General features: G+C 37.2%; 1 protein-coding gene across 4 annotated transcripts in view; it reads left to right on the forward strand.

The window, feature by feature from the left end:
- LOC141926403 (BEN domain-containing protein 5) overlaps positions 1-17,623 on the forward strand; it is a 971,122-nt gene that overhangs the window by 583,828 nt on the left and 369,671 nt on the right. Inside the window, exons 2-4 of one of the 4 annotated variants that reach the window (XM_074832079.1) lie at positions 8,762-8,895; positions 10,571-10,940; positions 17,133-17,281. The exons of 1 other annotated variant lie outside the window; for it this stretch is intronic. In XM_074832079.1, coding sequence (XP_074688180.1) covers positions 8,762-8,895; positions 10,571-10,940; positions 17,133-17,281 — 653 coding nt within the window. Of the gene's footprint in view, positions 1-8,761; positions 8,896-10,570; positions 10,947-17,132; positions 17,282-17,623 lie in introns of all 4 variants that reach the window. 2 more of the 4 variants (XM_074832078.1, XM_074832080.1) reach the window with 2 other exon arrangements.

Raw genomic sequence — 17,623 nt, forward strand, 5'->3', positions numbered from 1 at the left:
AGCAGCAAGCCCAGCGCTTCCTGACTGTACTGTCTATCTGCTGTACCTGTGCATCGGGTCTTGCCTCTGTGGTCAGTGAAAGTAAGCCCAGCAGGCTAGGCAGTGCTGAAGTAACCTTGTTCAAAATATGAATTTTAAAAAATTTCTTTCTTTTTTTTTAACTTTATACTGTGGCATTTGAGGTGCATGGCTTACTTCGTTACGTACTTACCTGGCATGCTACTGCTGTTAACCTTTTCACCAGGTGAAAGATCTGGCTGTATGCAGAGGTTCACCAAATCATTTTGCGTAACAGAGTAACTACATCACACTGTTAAATATAGTCCTGAATACAGTATTCATAAAGAATATTTAAAGCTAAATTTCACACTCATTTTTTGTTTGAACCATTTCTGGTTTATTTTTAACTCTTAAGATGAAGAGTGTTGGGGTGTTTTTTCCTTCTAAATTCTACTGTAGGAAGATATCAGATATGAAGGGCTTACACAAAGGCACAATTTTGGGGTTTTTTTGTGTCATTTTTGTTTGTTCAGCGTTGAAGACTTAACATGGCACATTTGTGCAAAGCTTAAATGGCAGCAACAAAAAATTTTGGAACTTTTAAAATTGTAGATGATAAGTAGTGGCTTGGAGTAAACCTTGTGATACTATAGTGGTGATGGTTATATGTCATCAGCAGGATAAAGTGACAGTAAAAAGGAATTTAAAAAGCTGGGGTTTATCTGTGTAAGAAGATTTTACCCTTACATTTAGTCTTCTCTTTTCTTGTATCACTGTGCTTATTCTGGAAATAAATATCTTTTTTTTGGTCTTAAACCCTTCTTAACTGACCTGCTTGTTCCTCAGTCACACTTGCTTTTTGCTTCACCTTAATAGTCACAAGTCACTCATTTATTTTTAGGACATAAAGATATACAGGTGACCTACACTGTTGTTATTTCTCTAGGTCTTAGTACATATGTTGCACCACATAACACCAGTTGTGCTTGTAAATGTTGTATAAGCCTAACTGTGATACAGTAAAAGTATGAATTTCAGGATTTTAATAAATTTGACTTCAAAGATAGTATGGTTATGGTAGCTATGGTAACTAACACTCACTAATTAAAATATGCTAAAATTTGCAGGGGAGTGAAAAGGGGGAAAAAATGTAAGTTAATGTTTTTGTTTTCATAATTGAACAGTAAAACATTTTTTTTCCCAGTGGATTGCCTAAGTGCCAGTCAGTCAATTATTTGCTTTTTTTAAGAAACTTTTAAAATAGTAGAGGCTGAACCACATTGTAATTTTTGTACGTAAACTAAAAAATGCATAAATCTACCCACTATTTCCAAAGCAAGCTTATTCCTTGGGCAGAGATAGTTGCGGAGGCTTCCTGGAGTGTTCCCTGTAGGCTGCTGCTTTATCTGCTGAATAGCTGGTAGGCAATATCTCTGTGGCTGTGGCCTTTGTGATCGTGAAATTATAATCAGGGTTTGGTCCTAATATAACTTTACAATATGATACAGACTAACTGGTCAGGGCAACCAGATTGTCAAATTGTAGCTGTCATTGAAATTGATAATCTCTTTAAATGAACTTTTGAACTTTTAAAGAAAAAAATAGCTTCTATTATAAATAGGTTTTTGTAAAATATTTATCATGTTCAGACTTTTGAAAAATAATTGCCATAGTTGAATTTCGTGTGTAGGTACAGAGGAAAGATTTAAAGGATAGCATTTTAACATCCTACTTGTTTTCAGGGTTCTTTTTAATTTAATGGTAATACTGTATTACTGTATTTGTTTCAGAAAGGATTAAGAGGGTTGTTCCATAATAGCTATAAACCTTTGTGTTTGACATGTTCAGAGTATTGTACAAATATTAACAAATCTGCACAACACTTCAGTGGGGTAGATGGGGACTGTAAGATGGAAAGGTTGAGTTATTCAAGGTCAGTATTTAAGTAAATATTGGCTCCAGGATTAAAACTGTCCTCAGTCTTGCAGAGAGCATGATTTCCTGTTTCTCAGCATAATGTCTTGTCTTTACTTGATTGTCCAGCTCCATCGGTTTCTACTACAGCCAAGTACTCTTCTAATACCACTGAAAGTTAAATGGAAGGGAGACTTTTGCTGATGGATAAAAGAGTAATTATTTCTAGCTGTATGAGTTTTGAGCCATGTTGCTTTTGCTTAATTATTTTTGAAGAGACTTTGTATTACCTTTTGAATTAAGAAATAGATTTCATGTTAATAATGGAAATTAAGAAATAAGATATTTTTCTTGCAGTACAGGTCTGACTTAGATCTGGGCTGATAGTAAATCTCAACAATCTGCTGATAAATGAGCATGTGCAAAAGGAGAATGTTACAAAATATTTGAATGCCTTCACATGCATTAGAAATCAGACTACAAATGGGGGTCTGTATCAGTAACTCTCACTCCTAGCAGTGTTAAACTGAATATCTCTGTTGTTCCACTAGAGGAAAAAGTGTGCATTCAGACCTCAACGTTTGTTGCTTCAGTAGTTGGTGTGGTAGATTTGTGTTTTGTGAGAGCAGCAGGTCCGTGTTCTATGAATTTACTTTACTTGTATTATTGCATTGAATATTAGTGAGGGAGAGCCAGTCTTGGTGTAGGACTTCAGACAGAACTTAAGACATAGAAGATGTTTATATAATGTCCTCTGCTTTTGTGAGTTTGGCTCCTTAATTTTCTCTTCCTCCTTTAGTGCCTTTGTACAAAACAGGTGTGGCTTTCTCTCCATCATCAGTGAGCTGTCTTGATTCAGGCTTCTGGCACATCATCCTTCTTACCCATCATCTTTAAACCTGTCAAGTGGTAGTTTAAGACCTTTCTCTCTTGCCTATTCCCATGATTAAGAATTATTTTCACTCTTTCCTATTCTTTACACTTCATTGAAATTCACTTCACAAGATTTAACAGCCTTTTTGGCTAGTTCCTCAAGAGCACGTCTTCACCTACACATGCTTATTGGCCCTGCCTGTCACTGTGTTACTTGATATGTTGTTCTTCCCTGACTACTTTGCTCACTCTCCTTTTTGCTATGAAGACATTCTTCTAGTCACTTGTTTGTGTGTTGTTGTCATTTTCTCTTCCGGGAAAGTGCTGCAGGACTACTTAGTTCTTAGATTTTGGGGAGCGATACTAGCCCAGATGATGGTAACTCTCAGCTCTACATTTTTATTCCTAACTTCTCACTTAATATTTTTGTCCGCTTCCCTTTCCAACATCCTTAGCAGAAATCTTTTTTAGCTTATGCTTAGAATGGCTCACTGTTTTTTCCTTCCATTTTTGTCCTCTTAATCTTTTCTGTCATTCCCAGCCCAAAGTCTTGTTGTCTCTTATACTTCATCTGCTTTGTTGCTTACACCCAGCTTTACCTTTTTGTCCAACTAAATATACTTCCATGGAGTGTTTTCACTGTGCCCTATGTTTATTTTTGTAATCGTCTTTTTCTCTGTCCTTCCAACAAAGCTCTCCTGTAGTTTGCAAAACAATGCTAAACAATATAGTAAATTATACTATCCAAATCTTGAACTGACAGTGCAAGCACCTGGTTGACCCCTCTTTTGCACAGCTCCCCTCCTTTTAGCTGCATCAAGTTTGGTGACACCTGTCCTCTTCAAATAACTTTTGCATTTCTACTGCTGTCCATTACCCTGTGTTGTCTGTTACTGTCATTCTGAATTTCTTCTTCTTTGGTAGTGGTCTTAGTCTCAGTGTACTGCTAGCTCAGAGATGCTTTATATGAGACAAGTTTTTCTTCCTCTGTATGCTGAATCTTCTGAGCCTGTAGGATCGTTACATTTTCTGAAATCTCTTCTGTTCTTCCTGGTAAAGTCCTCCTTTAATGTTAGCTAAGGAACTAATTTCCAATTCTTTTTTTCCAGTTTCAAATAAACTAGGTGGCTTTTTTCCTTTTTTTTTTCTTGCACTATCATGCTGTTTTCCTTCTCAGTCACAGCAATATTGATTATTGTTTATTTGTGTCTAAGTGGCACTTAGGAATCGATGCCCTGTCGTGCTTGGTGTGTGTATTCGCTTTGAAGCACCAAGTATGCCTTTGGGTTGTGGGTTTTTTGCTTTGGTTTTTAAGTGTCTTTATGAACTGTAACTGATGCACAACCTGCCGCGGCAGGTGACGTTACCTGCTCTGTAGAAGCAACCTGGCTAAATCAGTGGTAGAGCAGTTCAGTGCAGCAGTGTGGGGGGAATCTTGTACAGGTGGTGTCCATATGTGTTGGGTATATGCCTGGAAATGGGAAGGGTGATGGTAAATTTTTTCATCTGTCAGTATATCGTTTTTCACAAGGGGTGGAATTTTTTTGAAGGCTTAGGGGAAGGACAAATTTTGCTCAAGGTTCTTTCATTTTATTACTGTAAGATTTATAGCATTGCCAAGCCCCTTATTTGGACTGATCCCAGACCTGCCATCCCTCATCCATTTGGAGTGCAGAGCTCTCTTCCTCTATTTTTCCAGCTTTTACTCCAAAGGTGGAAAAAAAAAAAAATCAGCATTTGAACTATTTTTTGAAGGGTTTAGTTTGTTCAGTCCTTACTTCTAAATTAGGAAGTAAGGAATGTTTTAAGGAGACTGAGATTTCCATAATTTTATTCTACATCCCACAATAGGGTTTTCAGTTTTAAAGCGTGAACATGTTTTTACTTGAATTCAACCAACTTGCTTCCTGCCCTGTTAAAGTTGCTTTGTCTGCCTCAGTTCCCTGCCACTCTAGACTTAAAGCTATTACCTTTTGGCCTGGATCAACCCATCCTGACACTGAAACGATGGCCTGACTGAGGAAAACATTCCAGGAGCAGTTTATCCTTTGCTAGTTGATACAGATTCTCTAATGCAGGGTTGCTTTTTTGGCTTTTCTTTCTTTCAGCACTGCTGAGGCCAAGTGTCTTCCCAGCCACTCTGTAATTTTTCAGCAGTTCATTTTCTTCTTACTACCCAAACAACTTTGGGATGTGGCCGTATGGGCAGAGATACTATCATGTGTGCTGGCTCTTGAGCCCCATACTTTAGTACCTTATGGAGTTGACTGGCAAGATGTCTCCAAGTCTGACATTTTCCTGGAGTACAGTTATTTCAGCATGCTTTATTCTGTATATCAAATCACAGAATACAGTGTTCCCTGTCTGGAATTATGGCTAGTGTGCCCAAAAGCAATTTTTCCTAATTTTACATGTGTCTTCCAGAAAGTCCCTTCTTAAAGAACAGAAAGAACCAATGCTGTCCATTCTTTTATTGTGCTTCTACCCTGCATATTTTGTTACAAGTACCTAATTAGGTGTGTTAAGTGCTGGTTCTCAGTAGCTGGTATCACTGAACCGTTTATTCCATATATAGGAAAAACAATACATACAAATTTATGACAATCTCACCGTGGACACCTAAAGGAAGATACAATTTTTAACTTGTAGCAAGGTTTAAATGACTGGGACAAAGTCCAGAGAAATTATTTGGGCCATTACAAAACAAGGCTCTGAGCAACAATGTTTCTAGGGCTGCCCTTCTCTCTCTTCGCATGTTCTGTAGCTTCGGGCACTGAACTGCTGCTTGTCCAGCCGTTTGGTTCATATCCTGGTTTACTTCTGGCTCAAAGTCATGCGTGTTTTGCTTTTTTGCTGGATTGTTCTTTTGTACCTGTCTTTTGTAGGCTGGCACAACAACAGAGAGTCCTAAGAAGAACTGCTCCAAATGCACTTTCATGTTTCTCCTACCCCTCCCCCTCGTCTCCCCTCTCTCCCTCCCGCCCCGTCCCAAATTCCATTAATATTTACAGAACAAGAGCCAGTACTTGAGCATTAGCCTCAAATTCAGAATGAGATTTTTCTGGCTCTATCTGCAGCTAATGCAGAAGACAACAGAGGTTAGAAATGCACTTTTTTTAAAAAAAAAAGTGAAACAAAAGGCCTTTTCATATCTGACATACTGGATGAATTGTGTTAAGTATAAATAGGCCTACAAAGACCAGAGCATATGTAAGAAAATATTATATGTATTGTTGTTGGAAGGCAGAGGAATGTGAAATTATTTGCTCATTGACTAAATTAAAAGTTCCCGAGCTTTAACTTATATAAACTCATTGTCACCATTGTTTCTTCAAATTTTGTGTGGGGAGAAGGGTTCCTTTCTTCAACTTACTGGTTCATTTACAGGATAAGCAGTAAAATCAAAAAGTCAAATGAAGAGATTTGTCAAACATGAAAGAGAACTGTGTTGATTGTTACACACCAGTGATGTACAAACTAAGCATTTATGAGGACCTTCAGTCCACCAGTGAAGTTTTGCAAACATAAATTTTACAGGCAAACTGAGAAATTGGGAGGGGAGTGAAGAGAATGAAGAATTCAGATGACTTGCATTGTTTGACCCCAAACTAAGTATTTTCTTTCATTTCTGTTGTTAAGAACACATTTTATGCACTGATCCTTTATAAATGGACTTAAAAATAAAAACCCCAAATCAAAAGATAAATATTTCTGTTCTTCCAAATTGTTTTTATTTTAATGTTGTTGTATTCATTGGAAAGTATTTGCTGACTTCCACTGTAGTCTGCACACGCACTTACTCCTCTCTGAGCCCTTTCCACGAGTGTTTCAAGACTTGCTTTTCTCTGCCCATGGGAAGGGCAGCTAGTGTCCATTTCCAGTTTGTATGGGGTTCTAGCTACTGGTGACCTCAGCTAGTTGCCAGCAGACAATTTTTTTAACTGTGAAGTAATTGGATTGTGTCCATCTTGTTGTGAGGCCAAGGGTTATTTCGGAGCGTAGAAACTGATCTGCATTCTTGAAATGTAGAAGGAGTTCATCTGCACGTTCTTTGGAAGATGATTTTGGCAGAGCAGTCTAGAGAAGCTGGCTCTGCAGCATGCATGTGCTGCTCTTCCTCTAAGGAATTGTGAGAACATATTTTAGCAAAGGATTCCTCAATCTATCAGATACCTCAAAATATATAGTCACAGAAAAAGTCATTGGTGTGTGGGTTTTTTTTTTTCATTCAATATGGATTTACTTGTTCTTAAATTTCTGTCCTTCCAAGAAGTTACCAATACCCATCTGTTTGCCCTTTAGTCTGTAAACTTGTATTTTTTTCGAAGGAGGGCTCTCTTATTTTCTTCTCTGCTCTCTGACAGTAGAATTGGGTTATTGCACTTTTCTGATGAACCTATGTTTTCTAGATAAATGAAAACGTAGGGAGTTATTTTTCAAAACTGAAACAGTTGGATTGCCTTTTTGTTTTACTGGGATAAGCATCCGTGATGCTCTGGGGAATGGAGAATGATCTAAAATAAGCCTAGCTGTTTTTTGTTGTTTATCTGTTTCTTTTTGCATCTGTCTTAGTATTTATTGCTACCATCTGCATTTCATTTCAGGTTGTCTAATGTCTTATTCTGCATGTTCTGTGCCTATTCTCTTTACATAGCCTTAGGCTTCAATATCACCATTTGCCTACAAGAGATCCATTTCTATCTGTAACAAAATGAATTGCATTCATCTGTGTAATTCATTTCTAATGAATGCTTTGCTCCTCATTAAACAGTGATTTACCTTTGTTTCCTTTTCCTACACTGTCAACACTAACCATTTTGAGGTCCTGTGGAGAGATGCTAATTTGAGAAAGCAAAAGTCAATGCAACTAAGCACTCACAAATGCCATCCTCATTGGCACTTTCAAAAATATTCATGGGACACTTTGTGAAATACAGTTTGCAGGTGGGTAAGAAGACTTAAAATGTTTTCTTACTCATAAGTTTTCAGTGTACAAATATGCTTCTGACTTTAAAGCATTTCTCCTTGTCAATGTCTTGAACAGGTAGCCAGGCTTGGGAGTCTTTTAAGACCTTGTTTGCTCTGCAGGAATTTTACAATTTCAAGGCACGTTTGGGGAGTCTATACTCTTGATACCCTGTCCCCTCTGCACCTTTTCAGGAATACTAAAATATTTCAAACTTATTTTCAGAATAATGTTTTGAACTACTTTATTTTGAGATATGTTAGAATGTTTCAGACTTGAAAATGTTTTAATTCATTTTCTTAATGAGATTCAAAGATTAATAGAAGCATTTATTGGCTTTGTGTATCTAAAGGAAAAGGATTAGTACCATTAACTAAAGAAATAGGGGTCGTATGGTAATTTTGTTACAGATTTGGTCCGTACGCAACTTTCCTGTAATGCCCTTTCAACCTGCCCTACAGCATCCCCTTTTCTAGCCCTGCACTGTGCAGAACAGCAGAATCTGCTGTGTGTGCAAATAGATTTGTACTGCTGACAGATGATGGTTAGATATAGGATGAATTACCAAGTTTATTTTCACTTTAGACCTAAGCAGAGTTTGAGCTGCAGCAACAGATTATGAATATTAAAATAGTGTTGGTAAACAAAATTTAAAGCAATACAGATGGTTTTTAAGAAGTTGTTTTATTTACAGCATCTTTAACTCTTATTTTAGTGATAGTACAAGCTACTCACTGACACTTTTGATCACTCACTTGAATTTAGCTTGGCATTTTACAATATTTATTCTTGTGTTTGGCCAGATTGATCCCCTGTTGAAACCCCTAGAATTGTCAGTGGGCATCAGTTGAGTTACGCCATGGATTTATTTGATCATAGTATTATGAGGGGATTGAAGTATGGGAGGTTTTTGGTTTTTCTTTTAAATTGGTCTTGCCTAAGTCATGTAGTATTTGGAAGTAAGAACACTGATTAATGTAACAATTTTATTTCTAATATACGTTTTAGAGGACAAAACTGACCTTGAGAACAGTGTGATGCAGAAGAAAATTAAAATCCCCAAACTCTCTCTCAATCACGTAGAAGAAGCTGGGGAGGTTACAGATTATGGGGAAGAAGATGTGGAGCTTAGACACAGTAAGGTACTGAAGTCTTTCCTTTTTTTTCTTTTTTTTTCCTTTCCTTTCTTTGTTTTTCTCTTTTTTTTTTTTTTTTTTTTTGGAAGTGCTTGGGGCATATACAGATGTCATAGCTTAAGAATTCCAGGCCTGCTTTTGATCCCCTTAAAACACTGTTTGGTGAAATTGGGTCAAATTGTGTATGGGGGTGGGGTACGGGTTTTTCAAAACCTAATTTATGTGCAATCGAACGTTTTCCTGTTTATACGGTCTGCACAGTTTAATTGCCATTTGAGATTTTTTGGAACAATGCTCTTCCACTTTGGCCCACAACGCTTTAAAAGTCACCAGTTACGTGAATGTCAAGCAGCTGTTCTCGGTGGCACTTGTGACCTGTTGCGCGCTGCTTGTTTGCAATTGGAAGGGGTGCTCTGGGACTTCCCAACTACAGCAGAGAGTGAGAAGACAAATTGACAGGACCGCATCCCTCCACTATAACTGCCAGTTGCCTTTTTAGGTCCAGATGCCAGAAACCCACTATGTAAATATATTTATTTTTTTATATCAAATGATTTCTTTAAAAGTCTGCCAACATTCAGAATAAAATACTGCTCTGTGGCTTCATGTGTTCTGCAGCTGCAGGAATGATACTAGTACATTTCTTTATGGTGGCCAGCTTTTTGCCTTTTTTTTGAGCATGCGTGGAGCAGGCGTAACATCAAATAATCTCATTTTCTGCCACATTACTCATGGATATTGTGGTATGGGAATTGATAGTGTCAGCTTCTTGTCTCTAACCTATGAGCTACATTTGCTTTCCTTGCAGTTGCTTGGAAGTTCAAATGCTTTTTCCATATTTGGCCAATAAAACTTAATGACTTTTACCTGTACTGTCACATACCACTATCCAGGCCCCAGAAAAGAGGTGTGCTTTAATTTGTAGGGTTTGTTCAGATGACTGAAGGTAAATTTCTGCTGAGAGTTCAAAGGACACGAAGCTTCTGCAGTGCAGTACTAATATAGAAGGAACCAGTTGATGAGGGAGATGAGGCTGGATGATATATTCTGTCTCCAATTTCTGTGTTTTCAATTCCCTTTCAGTGTTTGCTGATAGTGTTAATTCAGTCATTTGCATCAGGCAGTTAGGTGAATGTGCTAGAGGAATAGTCAGAGAAGGTTTTGTCTCCCAAAGTGTGGGAAGGACAACCCCTCTGTTCACAAAACAGCTTTGTATAGTATGCTGCTTTCATCTCTGATGTAGTTACAGGTGATTAACGTAGCCCATAGTTGAGTCTTTCTCTTATCAGAAAATCAATTGCTGTCAGAAATATAAATGTTAGGGTTAAACTTTAAAGGAAAAGAGATCCAGATCCGCTTTTTTTTAAAAAAGAAATTAATTATCTTTATATATGGAATCAAGTGACCTATATGCACTGAGCTTTTGTTGCACAAATGCAGAAAGAAAGGCCTTTAACTGCCTCAGAAGTCTGTATATGCATTTAGCTGAATTATGTGTGCATGATGGTTATGATGTATATCCACAAGAATCTGTTAGGCAAAACGTTTTTGCAGGCAGACTTTTGCTTTTTTTTTTTTTTGGAAAACAAGAATATTAACAGGTCCCAAGTCTGTAGAATTTTAATTTTATTGAATCTTACTGCTCTCCTAATTTATTTATTTTTTTTATTGTAACATGCAGAGACAAGATGGGAGGAAACAAAGTGAAGGTACACACAAAAGCATTGAAGCAGTTGTTGCTCGCCTTGAAAAACAGAATGGGATGAGTCTCAGTAATACTTCCAGCCCTGAGGAGGCTTTTATGGAGACTTCGGAAGGCATGAACAACATGGACGATGCTGTAGTTCCTCGGATTCTGTATGAAGAATTGCTGAGGAGTTACCAACAGCAACAAGAAGAAATGAGACACATCCAACAGGAGCTTGAGAGAACGCGGAGACAGCTTGTGCAACAGGCAAAGAAGTTAAAGGAGTATGGGGCACTCGTGTCAGAAATGAAAGAGCTCAGAGACTTGAACAGGAGACTCCAGGATGTACTGCTTCTAAGACTAGGTAGTGGTAAGTGCTGGACTTAAATGGGACTAGTTTTAATGAATTTTGCAAGTGTGATCAATAGTAATGGAAACGTATTTGAAGAATAGCAGTGGTTGTTAAACTGGACATTGAATGTTAAAAGGGTTTTCTGCTATGGCTGTACAATATGTGTCGAATTTGTATGCTATGTACGTCTGGGTTTTTCTTTAATGATAGTAGAGGTCTTTGTGCTGGTATGGTTGAATCAGAGTTCCATTTTAAGCAGCTGTATTTTAAAGAGTCTCTGACCTTCCAGTATATGCTGAAAAAGATAATAAAGCGTCATCTGCAAAATATACCAATATGTTCCAGTTTAAAAAGAAAAAAAAAAAAGAAAGAAGAGGCAGTGGAATAAGTATTTGGGCTAAAGCTACTTTATTCTTTTCAGTTAGGGATTTTGGTTATTGTTATGTAAGTGACTGTGTTGCCTTCCGGTTTTTGCCCCCTCTTCCCATTAGTAGTTCATCAGAATGTGATATATTACTGGTCTTCTTAGCAGTGGCTTTAAACAGCCATGCTATTTGAAAAATAATGGATTGTTAAAGACTAATTAAAAATCTTTTTATATTAGTGTCCCGTTTATCAAAATTTGTTACAAAATGCAGGTTTGTGTAATTTGGATTTAAATTTTAAATATCTTGAGTCAATTGCTCATTTGTTTTGGTTTATAAGAATTATTTAATCAATATGTTGGAATAAATGGGAAAAAAGACAAAATAAAAAGTTCATCCTTTTCATTGAAGATGGTACCCTTGGAATACCTTCAAATATTTTACTAATTTTATATTTATTTGCTATTAGAATGTGGTACTGCTGTGTTGGAAGATTTGCTCGGTGACTGAAACTTGGTTAAAATTTGTGCATCCAAACTTAGCATGCTGTTTCTTATGTCTGCCTTTGTGTATCTGGAAACTTAATTTCTGCATGTAAATTGGATATTGGCTCTTCTACTTGACTTGAACGAGTGCATGCAATTTGCATGTGGGTCTGAGTTACATTCACGTACAAACCTGAACCTGAGAGAGCATGTGCCTGTGCTGTAGCATGTGTTAAGGTGTGCGTACAAGTTTGGAGCCAGGTTCTCAAAGTAGCATCTGATGATTTAAACTGGGTGTTTGATTGTGAATGCTCATCATTGTTACACTGTGCATAATTAAAATGTCATTACTTACTATAAACATTCTAGTTAACTTTTTTAATAAAACTACATAGGCAAGGTTTCCACAGTCTGAAAAACGCAATGTGGTTGGCAGTAGATTCCACAGAGCTTTCTAAAATTTTCCTTGGATGGAAAGATGTTTCTTCATCTGCAAGTAGTTAGCTGGAATTTATGTGAATGGAGCACCAGCCAGATGTTAGCAGGCAATGGAGCTGAACAGCGTAAAATACCAATTTAGTTGGTAGACTTGACAGCAATTTGAGTGGTGAGACCAGCAATGAAATGAAGACAGCTTCTGAATTCTGTCTCATTTCTTTTGCTTTAAGAAAGAAGGGATGTGTTTTTTACTTGAGCCGAATCAAGAAAACTTGGAAGAAAAAGAAAAAACCACCAGAAAACAAAACCTCTTAGAAAAATGCTGCATCTTCTCTAAATACTGGGCTTGAATTTCCAATTGTATCAGTCTGGCACCTGTTTTACAACTGAAAATAAATCTTGATTACATTGAAGACAAGTTCTTTTAATCACATACATGGACAAATACGAATTTAACTTCCAAAAAAGTCTTTGTTGTTATTACTTGCATGGAACTTTTAGTGAATGACAGAGGTACAATTTGGCCATGCGGACTGTGTCCTTCGCAGGGTGTGTGTTTCCTAAGATTCAGTGTGTTAACAGCTGATAACTCTTGCCTTTCCTTGTAGCCTCATTCACAGTAGAGAAACAACCAGATTCTAGAAAGATCAATACAAAATTTGTGAGTGATTAGAAAGGGAGACATCTTCAGCAAATTATAAATTAGAGAGTCTGATGACAGTATGAAAAAGTGCTACTTTTAATCAAGAAATAGATATGTAAAGACTTCTTTAGTCTTCTTTACTTTTCCAGCTCATAAATGAGGTATGTTTGGATATGCGAATAATCTGTGAAAATTGTTCAGAAAATAGATTACATCCTGAATTCATCTTCGGTTGTTGCAGCAATCTCTTAAGCCTAGAGTTTCAAATGACATGTAATTTATGTTACGCTGCACTTCTAGCAGGCTGGACTTAATGCAAACTAATTGCATTTCTGTTTCACCTTAGAGACTTCTGATTTCTTTGCATGAGATGACAGCTGTTTTGTGCTGATGAATTGCAGCTGTGGGAAACGCGTGCCTGTTGCCATTTTAAACTTGCAGATCAAATATAGAACAGCCTCTTGAGCTAACATTCAGTCAAGTATTCAGTCTCCTAATTTCCCATCAATATGTTGATTTCAGTGAGCATCTAGCAGTCAATGTATTCTACTTTAGACCTAGGCCTTCATCTCTGCTACTGAACTTGAGCCACTCTTGTGGGAAGAGTGAGGTTCTTAATCTTCCACATGGTGACACTGAATTGCTCTTTGTTTTAAAGGAGCCTTGAAAGCAGATGTGGCAAGTGACAGTAGTGAAATCATTACTGATCCATGCAGATATACTGAAGCTTCTTTATGGTTTTCATATGCTGTTGCCCCACAGATCCCTTCCTGGAGGAGACAGGCATTTGACCAGGGCACTAGGGACCAAAGCAGTGGGGGATTGTCATGACTGTTGTGGAAGAGGTTATGGTATCCCTCATCTGAGCTCCTAGAAGAATTGTGCTGCCAAGGCCTCTTTTCCCTTGCCAGCTTTGGGATCAGGAAGCCCCGCGATCATAGGCCTTTGCAGTTTATCTTTGTTCTGTTGCACCTGAAAACACACTCATTTGCCCTGTTTTTATCAACAGAGTAAGGTGATTTAGAGGATTAAATCACAGACTCTTCCTTGTAGGGCTAACTTTAAGTAGTCCTTGGATTGCAAAAGATAAGAATTTCAGTAAAAAAATAGCTGTCTCCAGGGTAAGATCTGTGCAGTTTACTATGGTTGTATATGGCCAGAAGTAGTGAAGTTGTATCATGGATAATGTTTGGGTGTTTGCTTCCTGATAAATACTGCATTTTCATGTTGTACTGCAAAGAATTAGTGTTGCTCTAAAGTCAGGGAGTATATTCACTTTCATTCATAAACATTCATTCATCAGTGCACACACAGCCCCCAAGTCATTATTTTCAATCCCAGTTTAATTTCAGTGATCCACTTTACAGTGTCTTGGGACTGACACCAGGATAGGGAGAATGAAATGGTATTTGTGTCTTACCACATGTAAGGAATTACTATTATTCATCTTTTCTAGATTTGTTTGGCTTTTTGATGTAAAAAAAAGAAGTCCAAGGTTTCTATCAAGTACAAATACAGGAAGTACCATATAGATAATATTGCCACTTCTCAGACTCCTGTTGTTTTCATTCAAATTCTGGTAGACCATGTGGAGAAACAGTTTGCTTGCTTACAAATACATATTGACCACTTTATCAGTTAATTTGTTGTGGTTTATTTACTAAGTTTGAGTAGCATGTAGCCTTATACACATTTTTGAGGAAAAGAGGTGATGAAGGGAAGTCTACTACCTCTTCATCCTGCATTTGAAGTTGCTGGCCTCTCAGATATTATGGAAACTTTACAGTCAGCAGGAGAAAGATCTTGCAATAAAACATTTGTTTCCCTTTTGCATTCTGGAGAATTGTCTTTATTTTTTTATGATCCTTATTACATAAGTACTATCCCTGTTAAGCCTTTAGATAGTGGCATATATTCTTGTATGTCCCATTCATCATCTTTAAAGTAAGACATGGAGCATGAGAGATACAGAGAGAGGAGGAACCTTTTTAATGTGATGTGTGGTAAATTGGGCACACAACTCCTGTTAGTAGTAAGGCAGTCATGTGGTTGCATGTCTAATTCACAGCGTGCCAAGTTGAATATGTAGTCTTTAGTAGTTGTGAAGACCACTTAGAAGTAGATTTCTGTTTGGAAAGAAAAAAATATGGTAGAGTATAAAAGAAGACATTTTACAGGCTTTCTGTTGGTGACTTCTAAACGAGTAGTAAAGCATGAGTTGCAATAGAGGTTTTTCTGACCTGTTAAGAGCTATGGTTATTGTGGACTTTAATCAGCTGTTTTTCTTGGGGAATTGCAGAAACCAAATCATAGCTGTGTCAATGAACGGCTATAAACAAAACAGTAAAAAACTTACAAATAGTAACTTACAAATAGTAAGTGCTTCAACTGAGATTAATTCCCAGAGATTCTAGGAAGAAGGTGGTTTTACTTAGGTATCTTCCTCAAAGTGACTTTCAAAGTATAAGAAAACACAAACCAGCACTTTGTTAAAGAATGTGTTCTTAAGAAGTGATCTTTTAGATGTTACTTTGAGTTCACACAGACAATTATGTAACTGCATCTGCTTACTCAGGTATGCCTCCACTGAGATGTGTGCAGGCTTTGGGCGTCTTACCCCCAATCTGAATCAGTTTAGCAGTCTCAAGTTTAGAAAGTTTAGTTTCTCTCGTCTGTACCATTGTATATGCATGTAGTAGAGGTGCTTATTAAGATTACTATGAAATTATAATGCAAATGGTATGTTGTTTGTGATTCCTCTGTTTGCACCATGCTTGCATTGCATATGGTTCTTAAGATGTTTTTGTTGGTGGCACTGCGGTATAGGATTGTGTGAGCTGCTGAGACAACTTCTAGCTGTTGCTGAGCGTCAAGTGGCGGTCAGCTGAGAGCATTTAGCTAGCTATGTAGGTGTAGAATAAGCCATAGGATAAATGTCAAATGCTGACAATGGAGGAAATGTTGATATCACTGTATAATAATCTCTAACTGAAACTGCACAAAGTAGGAGGAATGAATGCTTTGCTTGTTCCAGGTACAGGAACTATTTAAGATACATGGCTCAAGACGTGAGTTCTGGTACCAGCTTGACTTGCAGAGCTAGATCAATTCAGGGCTTGGTCTGTGTGCACAAACACTGAGGAGGGATGCTGAACCGTGACGGTGACCTGATTATTGAATTGTCGTTTGTTGAAGATGTCAAGGTTGGGCTACAGAGTGCTGCAGCGCTCTCAGCACCAGCCTGGTGCAATATAGTTCTTACAAGTGGGTGAGTTTATCCTTATAGTTCTTGGAAGTGGCTGATGACTGTGGTGTCCAGGGTCTAAGGTGGCAGCCTTGCTGTGTTAATGAACCACCATCCCTGCGTGGAACTTCAGTGACTGCTGGAGCTTCTCGTGATCCTAGAGACAGACATCAAGAGACAATGATAGGCTTGGGGCCGTAGCCTGTTCCTAGACTTCTGGTGTAACCGCTGCAATGAATGGAATAATGAAATCCAGTACACAAATTATTTTGTTTTGTCTTTTTAGGAACACTTTATAAATTTGGTCTGGAAAAGAAAAGTTGATGACTGACAAAATTATCCTCTTTTGAAACCTCAAACATATCCTTAGTAGTATTCTCTTGTTTAATCTGCTTAATTTTTGTTGATTACATTAAAAATAAAAAATCAGTGTGTTGGATGGATTGGACAATCAAAATTCTAATTTAAGTAGTTTGTTTTTTTAACCTTGGATACTCTATGCATGATACTTTAGCATAAGTAGCCTAAGCCTGTTTCCTTTATAGCATTTCTGTAGATCATCACTATTTTAATATACCTCTGTTACATCTAAAGAGATTTCAGATTTCTATAGAATTTGTAATTCTATATGGATAATTTATGTAATTATCACAGTAAATTATGCAGGTTTCTATGCAACTATATAGTAATTCTTATTTGAAGGATTACTATTGTTGCTTTTGGTTTATAATTTCAGTGTCATTTTAACATAACTTCCATAGCGTGCATTGAAGCAATCTTACCCATATCTGTAATTGTTCGTATGCTTTAAGAATAAAATTAAACATTTAAAATTAAACATTTTAATGTTTATAAAGCAGAGTTATTTCCTGCTTTTATTTATTGACATTCAGAAGTAGGATTTTGCTTTAGACTCTAACTTTAAAATGAACATGACTAATGTGTTATTTTATGCTAACCATGGGTGATGAAGTGATTGATTTCATATTCTCTGGGATAGCAGACAGCTCTCTTTTCTTAACTGTCTAGGACCTGCCATTGAGCTTGAAAAAGTAAAACCAGAATCAATTGAGCCTGAACCTGAGGTACAGAAGACCTTCAGTGAGGAAGCAAATACATCAACGTACTATCCTGCCCCTGTTCCAGTAATGGACAAGTATATTCTCGAGAATGGAAAGGTATTTTAAATTAAATATAGCATGAATAATTTGTAAATGTCCATCAGGTGATTTTCTTGTGGAATTTTCATGATCTTTGGGGTTTTGCATGGTGGCAACTTATACAAACTTCCTCAGTTTTCATAAAGGTATGCTAATATGCTGAGGAAAATTATGAAATTACACAAATATGAACAGCATAGAAAATTATCTTCAGTGATGAGAACATTGAGTGCTGTGCAACACAAGGAATATAACTATTAAATATACATGCACAAGTAAATTGGCATAGTCCTCAACTGGTGACATACAAAAATCCACCAAATATAGACCAAAGTCAGTAACCCACATTATAAAGCTTCA

Source organism: Strix aluco, chromosome 8 (genome assembly GCF_031877795.1).
Source record: "Strix aluco isolate bStrAlu1 chromosome 8, bStrAlu1.hap1, whole genome shotgun sequence".
Lineage (NCBI taxonomy): Eukaryota > Metazoa > Chordata > Aves > Strigiformes > Strigidae > Strix > Strix aluco.